The sequence below is a fragment of the Dendrobates tinctorius genome, unplaced genomic scaffold (genome assembly GCF_039654945.1).
Source record: "Dendrobates tinctorius isolate UK_male_01 unplaced genomic scaffold, ASM3965494v1 ptg000002l, whole genome shotgun sequence".
Classification (NCBI taxonomy): domain Eukaryota; kingdom Metazoa; phylum Chordata; class Amphibia; order Anura; family Dendrobatidae; genus Dendrobates; species Dendrobates tinctorius.
The window spans coordinates 1,037,039-1,055,366 of NW_027361670.1; the positions used below are offsets into that span (position 1 = coordinate 1,037,039).

The 18,328-nt window shown below is 52.7% G+C and overlaps 1 protein-coding gene across 2 annotated transcripts in view; it reads right to left on the minus strand.

Moving 5' to 3' along the window:
• The window catches only part of EPHB4 (EPH receptor B4), a 75,598-nt gene extending 58,358 nt beyond the window's left edge, over nucleotides 1-17,240 (minus strand). For both annotated transcript variants that reach the window (XM_073573843.1, XM_073573809.1), the window contains exon 1: nucleotides 16,817-17,240. In XM_073573843.1, coding sequence (XP_073429944.1) covers nucleotides 16,817-17,225 — 409 coding nt within the window. In that variant the 5' untranslated portion in view covers nucleotides 17,226-17,240. The remainder of the gene's footprint in view (nucleotides 1-16,816) is intronic.
• Between the last annotated feature and the right edge of the window lie 1,088 nt (nucleotides 17,241-18,328).

The following is an 18,328-nucleotide window of genomic DNA, read 5'->3' on the forward strand; positions in this document are numbered from 1 at the left end:
CGTCACCTACGGACATACACGCCACAGTCCGGCCGTCACCTACGGACATACACGCCACAGTCCGGCCGTCACCTACGGACATACACGCCACAGTCCGGCCGTCACCTACGGACATACACGCCACAGTCCGGCCATCACCTACGGACATACACGCCACAGTCCGGCCGTCACCTACGGACATACACGCCACAGTCCGGCCGTCACCTACGGACATACACGCCACAGTCCGGCCGTCACCTGGGGGCCGGTATATACAGTGAATACGGAAAGTATTCAGACCCCTTTACATTTTTCACTCTTTATTTCATTGCAGCCACTTGGTAAATTCAATAAAGTTCATTTTTTCTCATTAAAGTCCACTGCACCCAAGACTTAAAAAAAAAAAACTGAAATTTTTGCATATTTATTAAAAAAGAAAAACTGAAATCTCACATGGTCATAAGTATTCAGCCCCTTTGCTCAGACACTCATATGCAAGTCCCATGCTGTCCATTTCCTTGTGATCCTCCTTGAGATGGTTCTGCTCCTTCATTCGAGTCCAGCTGTGTGCAATTACACTGATAGGACTTGATTTGTAAAGGCGCACACCTGTCTATATAAGAGCTCACAGTGCATGTCACACAAAATGAGAATCATGAGGCCAAAGGAACTGGCCAAGGAGCTCAGAGACAGAATTGTGGCAAGGCACAGATCTGGCCAAGGTTACAAAAGAATTTCTGCAGTACTCAAGGATCCTTAGAGCACAGTGGCCTCCATAATCCTTAAATGGAAGAAGTTTGGGGCCACCAGAAGTCTTCCTAGACCTGGCCGTCCAGCCACACTGAGCAATCGTGGGAGAAGAGCCTTGGTGAGAAAGGTAAAGAAGAACCCCAAGATCACTGTGGCTGAGCTCCACAGATGCAGTAGGGAGATGGGAGAAAGTTCCACAAAGTCAACTATCACTGCAGCCCTCCACCATCGGACCTTTATGGCAGAGTGGCCCGACGGAAGCCTCTCAGTGCCAGACATATGAAAGCACACATAGAGTTTGCTTAAAAAAAAAACAAAAAAAAAACCACACACATGAAGAACTCGCAGACTATGAGAAATAAGATTCTCTGGACTGATGAGACGAAAATAGAAGTTTTTGGTGATAATTCTAAGCGGTATGTGTGGAGAACACCTGACAATGCTCATCACCAGCCCAATACAATCCCAACAGTAAAACATGGTGGTGGCAGCATCATGCTATGGGGGTGTTTTTCAGCTGCAGGGACAGGACGACTGGTTGCCATTGAAGGAAACATGAATGCGGCCAAGTACAGAGAGATCCTGGATGAAAACCTCTTGCAGAGTGCTCTGGACCTCAGACTTGGCCGAAGGTTCACCTTCCAACAAGACAATGACCCAAACAGCTAAAATAACAGAGGAGAGGCTTCAGAACAACTCTGTGACCATTCCTGACTGGCCCAGCCAGAGCCCTGACCTAAACCCAATGGAGCATCTCTGAAGAGACCTGAAAATGGCTGTCCACCAACGTTCACCATCCAACCTGACGGAACTGGAGAGGATCTGCAAGGAAGAATGGCCGAGGATCCCTAAATCCAGGGGTGAGAGACTTGTTGCATCATTCCCTAGAAGACTCACGGCTGTACTAGCTCAAAAGGTGCTTCTACTCAATACTGAGCAAAGGGGCTGAATACTTATGGCCATGTGAGATTTCAGGTTTTCTGGTTTTAGTAAATTTGCAAAACTTTCTACATTTCTGTTTTTTCTTCAGTCCAGATGAGGTGCAGAGTGTGGCGCTTACACAGCGCAGAGTCAGATGGTTTCTATGAGGGCCCATATTGGTGGACTGTGTGCCGTGATGGGGGAACAATAGCAGTTGTGTCGGGTATTTATAATGCACCTGTTTACTCAATTACCTGATTAAGGCTAAAGAGACGTGGGAAGATGAATCGGGGCCGACAGGAGAGGATCAGTGGGAGGCGATCCTGGAATACCCCAGTGATCACCGAGTGAGCCAGGCAGACGCTCAGAGTACACAGGACCCCTGAAGACTATAGGGCCGCACTGACACTTCTGGATGCCTCGCTGTCAGCTTGATGGGGCCGGGATTGTTACACATGTTGTGGCAGTGCTCCAGACCGGACAGCGGATACCATCACTATAGAGGGAGTGTAGGACTGTAGAATGGAGAGGGGTCCTGGGGTCTGGATTTTGGGTTATGCGGAGGAGATTCAGACTCACAATCAGTTCACACTGGCGACAGCGAGGTTATACATTGCACGTACATTCATAGCCATGCCCCGGATTAGAGAAGGACCGCCGGCGATTCAGGGATGTCTTAGACAGACTTTACTGCAAATATGGGAAAAGGAGTTTATGCCAAAAGAAAAAGGGAAAAAAACGTTCAATGCATTGTGGACGCTGCGGGTGGAGAGACGATGACCCCGAGAGGAGGACGCACGTCAGAGTATATAAGGGGGCGCGCCGTCATGGACAGCATGTGACCTTGTCGGACGTTGGAATGGCCGAGTCAGTACGTGACCTTGTCGGACGTTGGAATGGCCGAGTCAGCACCTGACCTTGTCGGACGTTGGAATGGCCGAGTCAGCACGTGACCTTGTCGGACGTTGGAATGGCCGAGTCAGCACGTGACCTTGTCGGACGTTGGAATGGCCGAGTCAGCACGTGACCTTGTCGGACGTTGGAATGGCCGAGTCAGCACGTGACCTTGTCGGACGTTGGAATGGCCGAGTCAGCACGTGACCTTGTCGGACGTTGGAATGGCCGAGTCAGCACGTGACCTTGTCGGACGTTGGAATGGCCGAGTCAGCACGTGACCTTGTCGGACGTTGGAATGGCCGAGTCAGCACGTGACCTTGTCGGACGTTGGAATGGCCGAGTCAGCACGTGACCTTGTCGGACGTTGGAATGGCCGAGTCAGCACGTGACCTTGTCGGACGTTGGAATGGCCGAGTCAGCACGTGACCTTGTCGGACGTTGGAATGGCCGAGTCAGCATGTGACCTTGTCGGACGTTGGAATGGCCGAGTCAGCACGTGACCTTGTCGGACGTTGGAATGGCCGAGTCAGCACGTGACCTTGTCGGACGTTGGAATGGCCGAGTCAGCACGTGACCTTGTCGGACGTTGGAATGGCCGAGTCAGCATGTGACCTTGTCGGACGTTGGAATGGCCGAGTCAGCACGTGACCTTGTCGGACGTTGGAATGGCCGAGTCAGCACGTGACCTTGTCGGACGTTGGAATGGCCGAGTCAGCATGTGACCTTGTCGGACGTTGGAATGGCCGAGTCAGCATGTGACCTTGTCGGACGTTGGAATGGCCGAGTCAGTATGTGACCTTGTCGGACGTTGGAATGGCCGAGTCAGCATGTGACCTTGTCGGACGTTGGAATGGCCGAGTCAGCATGTGACCTTGTCGGACGTTGGAATGGCCGAGTCAGCATGTGACCTTGTCGGACGTTGGAATGGCCGAGTCAGTATGTGACCTTGTCGGACGTTGGAATGGCCGAGTCAGCATGTGACCTTGTCGGACGTTGGAATGGCTGGACTCGGCTTCTCTGTTTGAATTTCATTAATAAAAATGTATCTGATTCAATAAAAAGATGGGGAGCAGCGTGGACATTAATGGGAAAAAATGAACGCTTCTGAATTTACCAAATGGCTGCAATGAAACAAAGAGGGAAAAATGTAAAGGGGTGTGAATACTTTCCATACCCACTGTATACACATCAGGCCATACATTATATCATTAATACAGCTCTGGCAAAAATGAAGAGTTTAATTAAAATCAGTTTTATAACAATCCGCTTCTCTCCATGTCTGACAGCCATTCCATTCCAGTGTCAGTTGAATTCCATCCAGAGTCCACCTCATTCTACTTAATGTGCTTCTGATTAGTGATCACCTGAACCAAATCTTATCTAACGAAGGAAAGTATAGAAACCCTGCTGTGGGGTTCACAATCCTCCTGCAGTAGGACAAGCTGGGTAGCAAAACAAGTGCTAGTAATATCCCAAAAGTAATAGGAATGAAAAAATAACTTATAACCATGCCAAAGGAGCTGAAAAGAAAAGTCTTGAGTGAGGAAAGAAGGGCTCAATTCTGGCTTTACTAGCAGAGGGATACAGTGAGCGCCATGTTGCCTCCATCCTTAAAATTTCTAAGACGACAGTCCATTACAACAAGGTCAAGCAGCAGACATTGGGGACAACAAAGTTACAGACCGGCAGAGGGCGAAAACTACTCTCTACTGACCGGGATGACCGTCATCTTATTCTAATGTCACTCAGCAACCTCAGGATGACATCAAGTGACCTACAAAAGGAATGGCAAATGGCAGCTGGGGTGAAGTGCACAGCAAGAACAGTTCGTAACCGGCTCCTAGAGGCAGGGCTCAAGTCATGTAAAGCTAGAAAAAAGCCTTTCATCAATGAGAAGGAGAGCCAGGCTGAAGTTTACCAAAGACCATAAGGATTGGACCATAGAGGACTGGAGTAAGGTAACCTTCTCTGATGAGTCTAATTTTCAGCTTTGCCCAACACCTGGTCGTCTAATGATTAGACGGAGACCTGGAGAGGCGCACAAGCCACAGTGTCTTGCACCCACTGTGACATTTGGTGGAGGATCGGTGATGATCTGGGGAGGCTTCAGCAAGGCCGGAATTGGGAAGGTTAATCTTCGTGAAGGACGTATGAATCACCCGCATACAAGGTTATCCTGGAAAAACAGCTGACTCCTGCTCAGGCAATGTTCCCCAACTCTGAGGACAATGTGCCATGCCACACAGCTAGGTCATCAATGTGTGGATGAAGGAGCACCACATCCAATCCCTGTCATGGCCGCCCAATCTCCAGACCTGAACCCCACTGAGAACCTCTGGAATGTAATCAGGAGGAAGATGGAGAGTCACAAGCCATCAGACAAAGAAGAACTGCTGACATGTGTGTACCAGGAGCGGCATAAGGTCACCCAGAAGCAGCGTGAGAGACTGGAGGAAAGCAGCCAAGACACAGGAAAGCTGGGGTTAACAATCATGGGGATTCCACAGAATACTGATCTCTGAACTCTTCCTGAGGTAAAACATTAGTATTGTTGTTTCTAAATGATTATGGACTTGTTTTCTTAGCATTATTTGAGGTCTACAAGCACGCCGCATTTTTTTTGCTCTTTTGACCTTTTCTCATTTTCTGACAATAAATATAAAATTTATTGCTTGGAGATTCGGAGACATGTGGTCAGGAGTTTATAGAATTAAAGAGCAATTTACATTTTACTCAGAAATATAAAGAGGAAAATCAGAGAAACTGAACATTGTGCAGCGGTCTCTTATATACAGCCTTGGCAAAAATTATCTACGGGCCGTACATTATATGATACTTGGGTGTATATACACATCGGGCCGTACATTATATGATACTTGGGTGTATATACACATCGGGCCGTACATTATATGATACCTGGGTGTATATACACATCGGGCCGTACATTATATGATATCTGGGTGTATATACACATCGGGCCGTACATTATATGATATCTGGGTGTATATACACATCGGGCCGTACATTATATGATATCTGGGTGTATATACACATCGGGCCGTACATTATATGATATCTGGGTGTATATACACATCGGGCCGTACATTATATGATATCTGGGTGTATATACACATCGGGCCGTACATTATATGATATCTGGGTGTATATACACATCGGGCCGTACATTATATGATATCTGGGTGTATATACACATCGGGCCGTACATTATATGATATCTGGGTGTATATACACATCGGGCCGTACATTATATGATATCTGGGTGTATATACACATCGGGCCGTACATTATATGATATCTGGGTGTATATACACATCGGGCCGTACATTATATGATATCTGGGTGTATATACACATCGGGCCGTACATTATATGATATCTGGGTGTATATACACATCGGGCCGTACATTATATGATACCTGGGTGTATATACACATCGGGCCGTACATTATATGATATCTGGGTGTATATACACATCGGGCCGTACATTATATGATACCTGGGTGTATATACACATCGGGCCGTACATTATATGATATCTGGGTGTATATACACATCGGGCCGTACATTATATGATATCTGGGTGTATATACACATCGGGCCGTACATTATATGATATCTGGGTGTATATACACATCGGGCCGTACATTATATGATATCTGGGTGTATATACACATCGGGCCGTACATTATATGATACCTGGGTGTATATACACATCGGGCCGTACATTATATGATGTCTGGGTGTATATACACATCGGGCCGTACATTATATGATATCTGGGTGTATATACACATCGGGCCGTACATTATATGATATCTGGGTGTATATACACATCGGGCCGTACATTATATGATATCTGGGTGTATATACACATCGGGCCGTACATTATATGATACCTGGGTGTATATACACATCGGGCCGTACATTATATGATATCTGGGTGTATATACACATCGGGCCGTACATTATATGATATCTGGGTGTATATACACATCGGGCCGTACATTATATGATATCTGGGTGTATATACACATCGGGCCGTACATTATATGATATCTGGGTGTATATACACATCGGGCCGTACATTATATGATATCTGGGTGTATATACACATCGGGCCGTACATTATATGATACCTGGGTGTATATACACATCGGGCCGTACATTATATGATATCTGGGTGTATATACACATCGGGCCGTACATTATATGATATCTGGGTGTATATACACATCGGGCCGTACATTATATGATACCTGGGTGTATATACACATCGGGCCGTACATTATATGATATCTGGGTGTATATACACATCGGGCCGTACATTATATGATATCTGGGTGTATATACACATCGGGCCGTACATTATATGATATCTGGGTGTATATACACATCGGGCCGTACATTATATGATACCTGGGTGTATATACACATCGGGCCGTACATTATATGATATCTGGGTGTATATACACATCGGGCCGTACATTATATGATATCTGGGTGTATATACACATCGGGCCGTACATTATATGATATCTGGGTGTATATACACATCGGGCCGTACATTATATGATACCTGGGTGTATATACACATCGGGCCGTACATTATATGATATCTGGGTGTATATACACATCGGGCCGTACATTATATGATATCTGGGTGTATATACACATCGGGCCGTACATTATATGATATCTGGGTGTATATACACATCGGGCCGTACATTATATGATACCTGGGTGTATATACACATCGGGCCGTACATTATATGATATCTGGGTGTATATACACATCGGGCCGTACATTATATGATATCTGGGTGTATATACACATCGGGCCGTACATTATATGATATCTGGGTGTATATACACATCGGGCCGTACATTATATGATGTCTGGGTGTATATACACATCGGGCCGTACATTATATGATATCTGGGTGTATATACACATCGGGCCGTACATTATATGATGTCTGGGTGTATATACACATCGGGCCGTACATTATATGATATCTGGGTGTATATACACATCGGGCCGTACATTATATGATATCTGGGTGTATATATGTATCTCCGTGCCGTACGTTATGCGGAAATTTCGGCGGCTGCCTCGTTCGCTCTTCCTGGTGACGATTCCCGGGAATTGCTCGGAGAATGTCACTTTGTTTGTGCAGGAACAGAGGAAGCGCCGCTCCGGTCAGAAAATGAGGCCATTGTTAGGACGCTTCCCCCGGGCGCTGTCTGCCTGGGCACTACAAGTCCCAGCTCAGCCGAGTAACCGGAGCCATGGTGGAGGTGCCAGGAGGAAGAGAAGGTTTCCGGCCCCCAAGTCAGACAATGGGACAGGTCTACGACTGATGTAACAGGTCGGACGAGGAGAGAGCCCGGGGCGGCGGGAGAGTACGCAAGGCGGGGGAGGGGGCCACATCTGATCCTGCGGCCGTCCCAGGGGGCCCCACCCCAGGGGGCATTCACCCCGCACAGCACTGTGAGCCACCCACTGAAGGTGTGCACCCCCCGACTGCCCGGACCCAACATATCAGAGGGAGCGCCCCCCAGAACTCCCGTGTGCTCGGACCCAACATGTTAATAGAGGGAGCGCCCCCCCCAAGACCCCCACTTCAGACACATGGCCCCAGGGGACCCCACCAAGACACTGGTCTGCTCCCCAAAACTCCCACCAGATCGGAGAGGAGGAATCTCTGCACAGGATCCAGTGCGTGACAGGATCAGGCTATCCTGTATGGGGATCCCACACTATAATCTACTGCCCCCACACCGTAACCTGCCCCCCACCGCAGTCTACCCCCCCCACTATAATCTACTGCCCCCGCACCATAATCTGCCCCCCACTATAATCTACTGCCCCCACCGCAGTCTACCCCCCCACTATAATCTACTGCCCCCACACCGCAGTCTACCCCCCACTATATTCTACTGCCCCCACACCACAGTCTACCCCCCTCTATAATCTACTGTCCCCACACCGCAGTCTACCCCCCACTATAATCTACTGTCCCCGCACCACAGTCTACCCCCCTCTATAATCTACTGTCCCCACACCGCAGTCTACCCCCCACTATAATCTACTGTCCCCGCACCGCAGTCTACCCCCCCACTATAATCTACTGTCCCCGCTCCGCAGTCTACCCCCACTATAATCTACTGTCCCCGCACCGCAGTCTACCCCCCACTATAATCTATTGCCCCCCACACCGCAGTCTACCCCCCACTATAATCTACTGCCCCCCACACCGCAGTCTACCCCCCACTATAATCTACTGCCCCCGCACACCGCAGTCTACCCCCCACTATAATCTACTGCCCCCGCACACCGCAGTCTACCCCCGCACACCGCAGTCTATCCCCCACTATAATCTACTGCCCTCGCACCGTAATCTGCCCCCCACTATAATCTACTGCCCCCTCACCAGTCTACCCCCACTATAATCTACTGCCCCCACACCACAGTCTACCCCCACAATAATCTACTGCCCCCACACCGCAGTCTACCCCCCTCTATAATCTACTGCCCCCACACCGCAGTCTACCCCCCACTATAATCTACTGCCCCCGCACCACAGTCTACCCCCCACTATAATCTACCCCCCACTATAATCTACTGTCCCCGCACCGCAGTCTACCCCCCACTATAATCTACTGTCCCCGCACCGCAGTCTACCCCCCACCGTAATCTGCCCCCCACTATAATCTACTGTCCCCACACCGCAGTCCACCCCCCACTATAATCCACTGCCCCCGCACCGCAGTCTACCCCCCACTATAATCTACTGTCCCCACACCGCAGTCCACCCCCCACTATAATCTACTGTCCCCACACCGCAGTCCACCCCCCACTATAATCTACTGTCCCCACACCGCAGTCCACCCCCCACTATAATCTACTGTCCCCACACCGTAATCTGCCCCCCACTATAATCTACTGCCCCCGCACTGCAGTCCACCCCCCACTATAATCTACTGCCCCCGCACCACAGTCTACCCCCCACTATAATCTACTGCCCCCGCACCGCAGTCCACCCCCCACTATAATCTACTGCCCCCGCACCGCAGTCTACCCCCCACTATAATCTACTGCCCCCGCACCGCAGTCAACCCCCCACTATAATCTACTGCCCCCCACACCGCAGTCTACCCCCCCACTATAATCTACTGCCCCCGCACCGCAGTCTACCCCCCACTATAATCTACTGCCCCCGCACCACAGTCTACCCCCCACTATAATCTACCCCCCACTATAATCTACTGTCCCCGCACCGCAGTCTACCCCCCACTATAATCTACTGTCCCCGCACCGCAGTCTACCCCCCACTATAATCTACTGTCCCCGCACCGTAATCTGCCCCCCACTATAATCTACTGTCACCACACCGCAGTCCACCCCCCACTATAATCTACTGCCCCCGCACCGCAGTCTACCCCCCACTATAATCTACTGTCCCCGCACCGCAGTCCACCCCCCACTATAATCTACTGTCCCCGCACCGCAGTCCACCCCCCACTATAATCTACTGCCCCCGCACCGCAGTCTACCCCCCACTATTATTATTTATTGTTATAGCGCCATTTATTCCATGGCGCTTTACATGTGAGGAGCGGTATACATAAAAACAAGTACAATAATGTTAAACAATACAAGTCATAACTGGTACAGGAGGAGAGAGGACCCTGCCCGCAAAGGCTCACAATCTACAAGGGATGGGTGATAATACAGTAGGAGAGGGTAGAGCTGGTCGTGCAGCGGTTTGGTCGATCAGTGGTTACTGCAGGTTGTAGGCAGTCTACCCCCACTATAATCTACTGCCCCACTGTAATCCCCCTCCTCTGTACCGTCTCCCCCACAATGTGACCTCTTCTGCAGCGCTCTATCACGCTCTCGCCCTGTCACTCGCACTCTTAGTATTCGGGGCGACTCTCTCGTGTTCCCGGGTAATAATCTGTCATTTCCACACATGAAGCCGCACAGGGATGTGAATCAGGAGGAGACGCCCGGACCTCACACCCTGCACCGCCAGCCAGTCTGCAGGAGGATCCGCGCCACGACTCGAAAATCAGGAACGTGTCCTGGCATCTGCCACAAGGGCTGCGGAGACACAGGGGCCCCCCGGGCCCAGGGCTGTGGAATCAGAGGGGCCCCCAGGGCCAGAGCTGCGGAATCAGAGGGGCCCCCAGGGCCAAAGCTGCGGAGTCACAAGGGGCCCCAGGGCCAGAGCTGCGGAGTCACAAGGGGCCCCAGGGCCAGAGCTGCGGAGTCACAAGGGGCCCCAGGGCCATGGTGCACACTGTATCTGCTCAGACTACATCTAGATCCTCCACTATTGGATCAGCATTCTCATCATCTGCACACAACACTGAGGGTGATAGTCCTGCGCCCGGAGGCATCATCTCACAGGATGAATCACAGGTGGCAGAGTTGTTACTGTCCCTTTAAATAATCACAGCCGCAGCGGAGTCAGGTTACTGAGACTGCAGGAGTCGCATTACCACCTGTGTCAGGTGTCACTGCACCGAAACAGGAGATCCCTGGGGTCCGACCTGTGGCCGCCGGCCTGGGCACCCCTCCCCCACTGCTGTATGACAATCACTCCCATCAGGTGGAGTACCGCCGTCTGGGAACAATCACTCCCATCAGGTGGAGTACCGCCGTCTGGGAACAATCACTCCCATCAGGTGGAGTACCGGTGTCTGGGAACAATCACTCCCATCAGGTGGAGTACCGGTGTCTGGGAACAATCACTCCCATCAGGTGGAGTACCGGTGTCTGGGAACAATCACTCCCATCAGGTGGAGTACCGGTGTCTGGGAACAATCACTCCCATCAGGTGGAGTACCGGTGTCTGGGAACAATCACTCCCATCAGGTGGAGTACCGGTGTCTGGGAACAATCACTCCCATCAGGTGGAGTACCGGTGTCTGGGAACAATCACTCCCATCAGGTGGAGTACCGGAGTCTGGGAACAATCACTCCCATCAGGTGGAGTACCGGAGTCTGGGAACAATCACTCCCATCAGGTGGAGTACCGGAGTCTGGGAACAATCACTCCCATCAGGTGGAGTACCTCTGTCTGGGAACAATCACTCCCATCAGGTGGAGTACCTCTGTCTGGGAACAACACTCCCATCAGGTGGAGCACCTCTGTCGGAGAACAATCACTCCCATCAGGTGGAGTACCGCTGTCGGAGAATAATCACTCCCATCAGGTGGAGTACCGCTGTCGGAGAACAATCACTCCCATCAGGTGGAGTACCGCTGTCGGAGAACAATCACTCCCATCAGGTGGAGTACCGCTGTCGGAGAACAATCACTCACATCAGGTGGAGTACCGCTGTCTGGGAACAATCACTCCCATCAGGTGGAGTACCGCTCTTATTTGCCCCCGCAGGTTCAGTGTATCAGTGGGTGAACATGGGGGGAGGGGAGTGAGATGTTCCAGCACCTCTTAATCCTCGATGCATGTGAACGGGGTGCAGGGGCCGCACCGGGGGGGGCAAATTGTGTGGGAGAAAAACATCACACGCCGTCCAACACTGCAGCACCAACCCTCGCCAGCCCGGGGAAAAGGGGCAGCACCAACCCTCGCCAGCCCAGGGAAAAGGGGCAGCTCCAACCCTCGACAGCCCGGGGAAAAGAGGAGGGGGGGGAAGCGCCAACACTCAGAAGGGTGAATAATGGCAGGGAGGAAAGATGGGGAGAAAGCAAAACATCAGACAAGAAGTCAAAAATAGGGAAAGATAGTTGAGGGGGCAGAGCAGCGGGGAGCGCCTGTGCGGCAGTGACTGATGGGGAACACACCGCTGGAATATGATGCATAAGAGTGGGCATCCGAGCACTTTATTGGGGCAGACAGACTTCAGAGCAGTGGGCCAGCAGCGGGCAGAGTAGCGAGGGCAGAGCAGTGGGGCAGCAGCAAAGCAGAGCAGTAGGGCAGAGCAGTGGGCAGAGCAGTGGGGCAGCAGCGGGGCAGAGCAGTGGGGCAGCAGCGGGGCAGAGCAGTGGGGCAGCAGCGGGGCAGAGCAGTGGGGCAGCAGCGGGGCAGGGCAGTGGGGCAGCAGCGGGGCAGGGCAGTGGGGCAGCAGCGGGGCAGGGCAGTGGGGCAGCAGCGGGGCAGGGCAGTGGGGCAGCAGCGGGGCAGGGCAGTGGGGCAGCAGCGGGGCAGGGCAGTGGGGCAGCAGCGGGGCAGGGCAGTGGGGCAGCAGCGGGGCAGGGCAGTGGGCAGAGCAGTGGGGCAGCAGCGGGCAGGGCAGTGGGGCAGCAGCGGGCAGGGCAGTGGGGCAGCAGCGGGGCAGAGCAGTGGGGCAGAGCAGTGGGGCAGCAGCGGGGCAGAGCAGCGGGGCAGCAGCGGGGCAGAGCAGTGGGGCAGAGCAGTGGGGCAGAGCAGTGGGGCAGCAGCGGGGCAGAGCAGTGGGGCAGAGCAGTGGGGCAGAGCAGTGGGGCAGCAGCGGGCAGGGCAGTGGGGCAGCAGTGGGGCAGCAGCGGGCAGGGCAGTGGGGCAGCAGCGGGGCAGAGCAGTGGGGCAGCAGCGGGGCAGAGCAGTGGGGCAGGGCAGTGGGGCAGCAGCGGGGCAGGGCAGTGGGGCAGCAGCGGGGCAGGGCAGTGGGGCAGCAGCGGGGCAGCAGCGGGCAGAGCAGTGGGGCAGCAGCGGGCAGGGCAGTGGGGCAGCAGCGGGCAGGGCAGTGGGGCAGCAGCGGGGCAGAGCAGTGGGGCAGCAGCGGGGCAGAGCAGTGGGGCAGCAGCGGGGCAGAGCAGTGGGGCAGAGCAGTGGGGCAGAGCAGTGGGGCAGCAGCGGGGCAGAGCAGTGGGGCAGCAGCGGGGCAGAGCAGTGGGGCAGGGCAGTGGGGCAGCAGCGGGGAACAGTAGAGGAAAGAAGTAGAGAAAAGTTGGGATGGGGGGAGGAGAAAGTGAAAGGAGAAGATGAGGGGGGGTGAGAGGAAAGGGGGGAGGAAGGGAGGGGAGGCAGGAAGGAGCAGAGCGCAGACACCGCCATTGTTCCTACACAATCCTGAGAGCGGCCATCCCAGATATTAATAGCCACGCACAATGGAGGGCTGGACCGCAGAGCTCGCACTCCACGCCGGGGGACAGGTGACCCGCTGCAGTTCATGTTCCGTACTGACGGGGGCAGCACTGGGGCAGAGGGTCCCATGTGTGCAGATAATGGGGGGGACAAGGAAAGCCTGGAGGAGGCCGGAGCGTTACTGTGAAGCCCCTCATAATGACTCCCCCCAGTGTAACGTCCCCTCCGTGCCACAACGTATCAACAATGTAGCAGCGTCCTGCAGGAGCGGCCCCCAGAGACGGGACCAGTGCAGCACCAGTCACATACGGAGCCTTGAAGAAGTCTTCACACCCCGTCACCTTTTCCACATTTTACATCACAAACTTCAATGTATTTATTGGGATTTTCTGTGATAACACAAGCAAGAAAGTAACTGACGAGTAAAGGAAATTATAGGCGGTGTACTAATTATTATAACTCTAGAAATCTAAGCACTGTGCCGTGCATTAGTGTTCAGCCCCCTCTAGTCTGATGCCCCTAAACAACATCCCGAGTGACCAATCACCTCCAGAAGTCACGTCATTAGTACACTGTGTCCCCCTGGGGGTGATTACTCCTCAGTATAACATCAGGAAAATCAAGGAGCCCACCAGACAGGTCAGGGATAAAGTGGGGAAGAGGAAGAAAGCAGGGTTAGGTTATAAATAATAGCCCAAACTCTGAACATCTTACGGAGCATCAATCCTTCATCCAAAGATGGAAGGAGCATGGCCCAACCACAAACATCTCAAGACAAGTCCACGTAACCTGACCTCCCAAGAAAGAAGAGCACAAATGAGAGAAGCAGCCGAGAGGAACCTGGTCACTGGAGGAGCTACCGAGATCCACAGCTGAGGGCGAGGATCTGTGCACCCTTTACAGGAGAGCGACAAGAAGAAAGGTATTGAGGAGCCGTACGGGTACGCTCCCACGGTCAGTAAACGCTGCGGGCTTGACGCTGCGTACATCCATAGCAGCCAGACGTAACAGCTTAGCGGAGAGACAGCCACCCGCGGCTTCCCTGCGTACACGCAGCTGTGGTGCGTCTTCCCAGACCGCAGCGTGTCTATATCTTGCGGAGACGCTCCGTCTCCAAAACATAAAGTCACTCATACAATGTATGGGACGCAGTGATTCCGCACGGTACAATGAACACATGAGGAATCGCCTGCGTTCAAAAGCCGGCAGCGCTCTGGATGGAACGGACATGTGCTGCGTCCAAAGCGCTGCCGGATACTGGCCGTGGGAACATACCGTAAGAAGTCCCATGTAGGAGACACAGCGAGCCTATGGAAGAGAATTCTTTTGGACTAAATCCTAAACACTGCATATCACATGGAAAACACCATGCCCACCGTCACACATGGTGGTGGGAGAATCCTGCTGTGCGGAGACTTTTCTTCAGCAGGGGCAGAGAAGCTGGTCTGAGTCGATGGGAAGATGGATGAAGCTTAATACAGAACAATCGTGTTAGAGCCTGAGAAAGGTGGAGAGAGACAGACCCCAAAAGACTGCAGAGAAAGGTGGGAGAGACAGACCCCAAAAGACTGCAGAGAAAGGTGGGAGAGACAGACCCCAAAAGACTGCAGAGAAAGGTGGGAGAGACAGACCCCAAAAGACTGCAGAGAAAGGTGGGAGAGACAGACCCCAAAAGACTGCAGAGAAAGGTGGGAGAGACAGACCCCAAAAGACTGCAGAGAAAGGTGAGAGACAGACCCCAAAAAACTGCAGAGAAACGTGGGAGTGACAGACCCCAAAAGACTGCAGAGAAAGGTGAGAGACACAGACCCCAAAAGACTGCAGAGAAAGGAGGAGAGAGACAGACCCCAGGCGACTGCAGAGAAAGGAGGAGAGAGACAGACCCCAGGCGACTGCAGTATATATATATATATATATATGTATGTATGTAGTATAGAGGGTGTGTGCATATACACACACACGTGGTGATAATTGTTGGTCCCCCTCGTTTAATGACAGAAATAACTGGAATCTGACAAGTGTGAGCTCCATGGGACTGTAGCCGACCTCCCTGGACGTGGCCGCAGGAGGAACATTGATGACAAATCAAAGAGACGGATAATACGAATGGTAACAAGAGAGCCCAGAAAAACTTCTAAACAGATTAAAGGTGAACTTCAAGCTCCAGGAACATCAGTGTCAGATCGCACCATCCGTCGTATGAGCCAAAGTGGGCTTCATGGGAGACGACCAAGGAGGACACCATTGCTGAAAAAAATCATAAAAAAGCCAGACTGGAATTTGCCAAACTCCATGTTGACAAGCCACAAAACTTCTGAGAGAATGTCCTATGGGCAGATGAGACACAAACGGAACTTCTTGGGAAGGCACATCAGCTCTATGTTCACAGACGGAAAAACGAAGCATATCAAGAAAAGAACACTGTCCCTACTGTGAAACATGGAGGAGGCTCTGTTATGTTCTGGGGCTGCTTTGCTGCATCTGGCACAGGGTGTCTAGAATCTGTGCAGGGTACAATGAAATCTCAAGACTATCAAGGGATTCTAGAGAGAAATGCCCAGTGTCAGAAAGCTTGGTCTCAGTCGCAGGTGATGGAACAGGATAATGACCCAAAACACACAGCTAAAAACACTCAAGAATGGCTAAGCACGGCAGTATACAGGGGGTGCAGACTTATGTACGGCGGTATATAGGTGATGTAGACATATGCACTGCAGCATATAGAGGGTGCAGACTTATGCACGGCGGTATACAAGGGGTGCAGACATATGTACGGTAGTATATAGGGGGTGCAGACATATGCACGGCGGTATATAGTGGGTGGACTTATGCACGCGGTATACAGGGGGTGCAGACTTATGTACGGCGGTATATAGGTGATGTAGACATATGCACTGCAGCATATAGAGGGTGCAGACTTATGCACGGCGGTATACAAGGGGTGCAGACATATGTACGGTAGTATATAGGGGGTGCAGACATATGCACGGCGGTATATAGTGGGTGGACTTATGCATGCGGTATACAGGGGGTGCAGACTTATGCATGGTGGTATACAGGGTTATGCACGGCGGCACACAGGGGGTTGCAGACTTCTGCACGGCGGCACACAGGGGGTTGCAGACTTCTGCACGGCGGCACACAGGGGGGCGCAGACTTACGCACGGCGGTACATCCCGTCACCTCTCGCTCGCACCCCGCGGCTTTTACCTTCCAGCGCCAGGCTGAGCGGGGTCCAGAGCAGCAGCAGCCGGGGGTCCATGGTCCGGTGTTCGGGGGCTCCGCGCCCGCTCCTCGGGGCCCCCGCAGGGCTCAGCTGGGGGTCGGGGGCTCCAGAGCCGGGGGACAGCGGCGGCAGCTTCTCCTCCACAGGTGACTCCGGGGCCGCACGGGGGGAGCGAGAAACCTGATCCGGGCGGACGAGACAAAGAAGCCGCCGGGCGGGGAGTCCGCGGTGTCCGGGGCTGCGGGCGGGAGGAGCGGGGGCTCCGACAACTAAACCGCGGTGTGAGAAGCCGCCGGGCCGTCCGCACCGACCAGCGATGTCCGCCCCGCCCTCCGGCCGCTGATTGGCGCATCTCCAGCCTGACGTCCCGCCCCTCTGCACTGATTGGGGCATCCCGGCCTGTATGCTCCGCCTCTCTGCCCTGATTGGCCGATCCCCCGAGCGGATTTAATTATTCCTGAAGTTACTGAAAGTTTCACCGGAGACCAGAAAGTTCCCAAAGTGGAGGGGGGAGAAGGAGGAGGATCCCAAACTGTGAGGAAAGGGGGGGGCCGAGCGGGGGACACGGCGGGGGGAGACCACCGGAGATACCACCCGAGAAATCACCGACACCACTGTGAGGAAGGGAGTGAGCGGGGGCGAGACCACCGGAGATACCACCCGAGATACCTCCCGAGATACCACCCGAGATACCACCCGAGATACCACCGGAGATACCTCCCGAGATACCACCCGAGATACCACCCGAGATACCACCCGAGATACCACCCGAGATACCTCCCGAGATACCACCGGAGATACCACCCGAGATACCTCCCGAGATACCACCGGATCTATTATTATTATTTCTATAGTGCCATTGGTTCCATGGTGCTGTACATGAGAAGGGGTCACATACAAATTACAGATATCACAGTAAACAGTCACAGCCTGATACAGAGGAGAGAGGACCCTGCCCCGGGGGCTCACATGCTACAGGATGGTGGGGAAGGAGACAGCAGGTTGGGGGTTGCAGCAGCTCCAGTGATGGTGAGGCGGTGGCTCCGATGGTGGTGAGAATCATAGAATCATAGAACCGTAGAGTTGGAAGGGACCTCCTGGGCCATCTGGTCCAACCCCCTGCTCAAAGCAGGATTCGCTAAATCATCCCAGTCAGATGTCTGTCCAGCCTCTGTTTGAAGTCTTCCATTGAAGGAGAACTCACCACTTCTCGTGGCAGCCTGTTCCACTCATTGATCACTCTGTCAAAAAGTTTTTTCTAATATCTAATCTGTGTCTCCTCCCATTCAGTTTCATCCCATTGCTTCTAGTCTTTCCTTGTGCAAATGAGAATAAAGTTGATCCTTCTACAATGTGACAGCCCTTTAGATATTTGTAGACAGCTATTAAGTCTCCTCTCAGTCTTCTCTTCTGCAAACTAAACATTCCCAATTCCTGCAACCTTTCCTCATAAGACAGGGTTTGCAGACCGGTCACCATTCTGGTCGCTCTTTTCT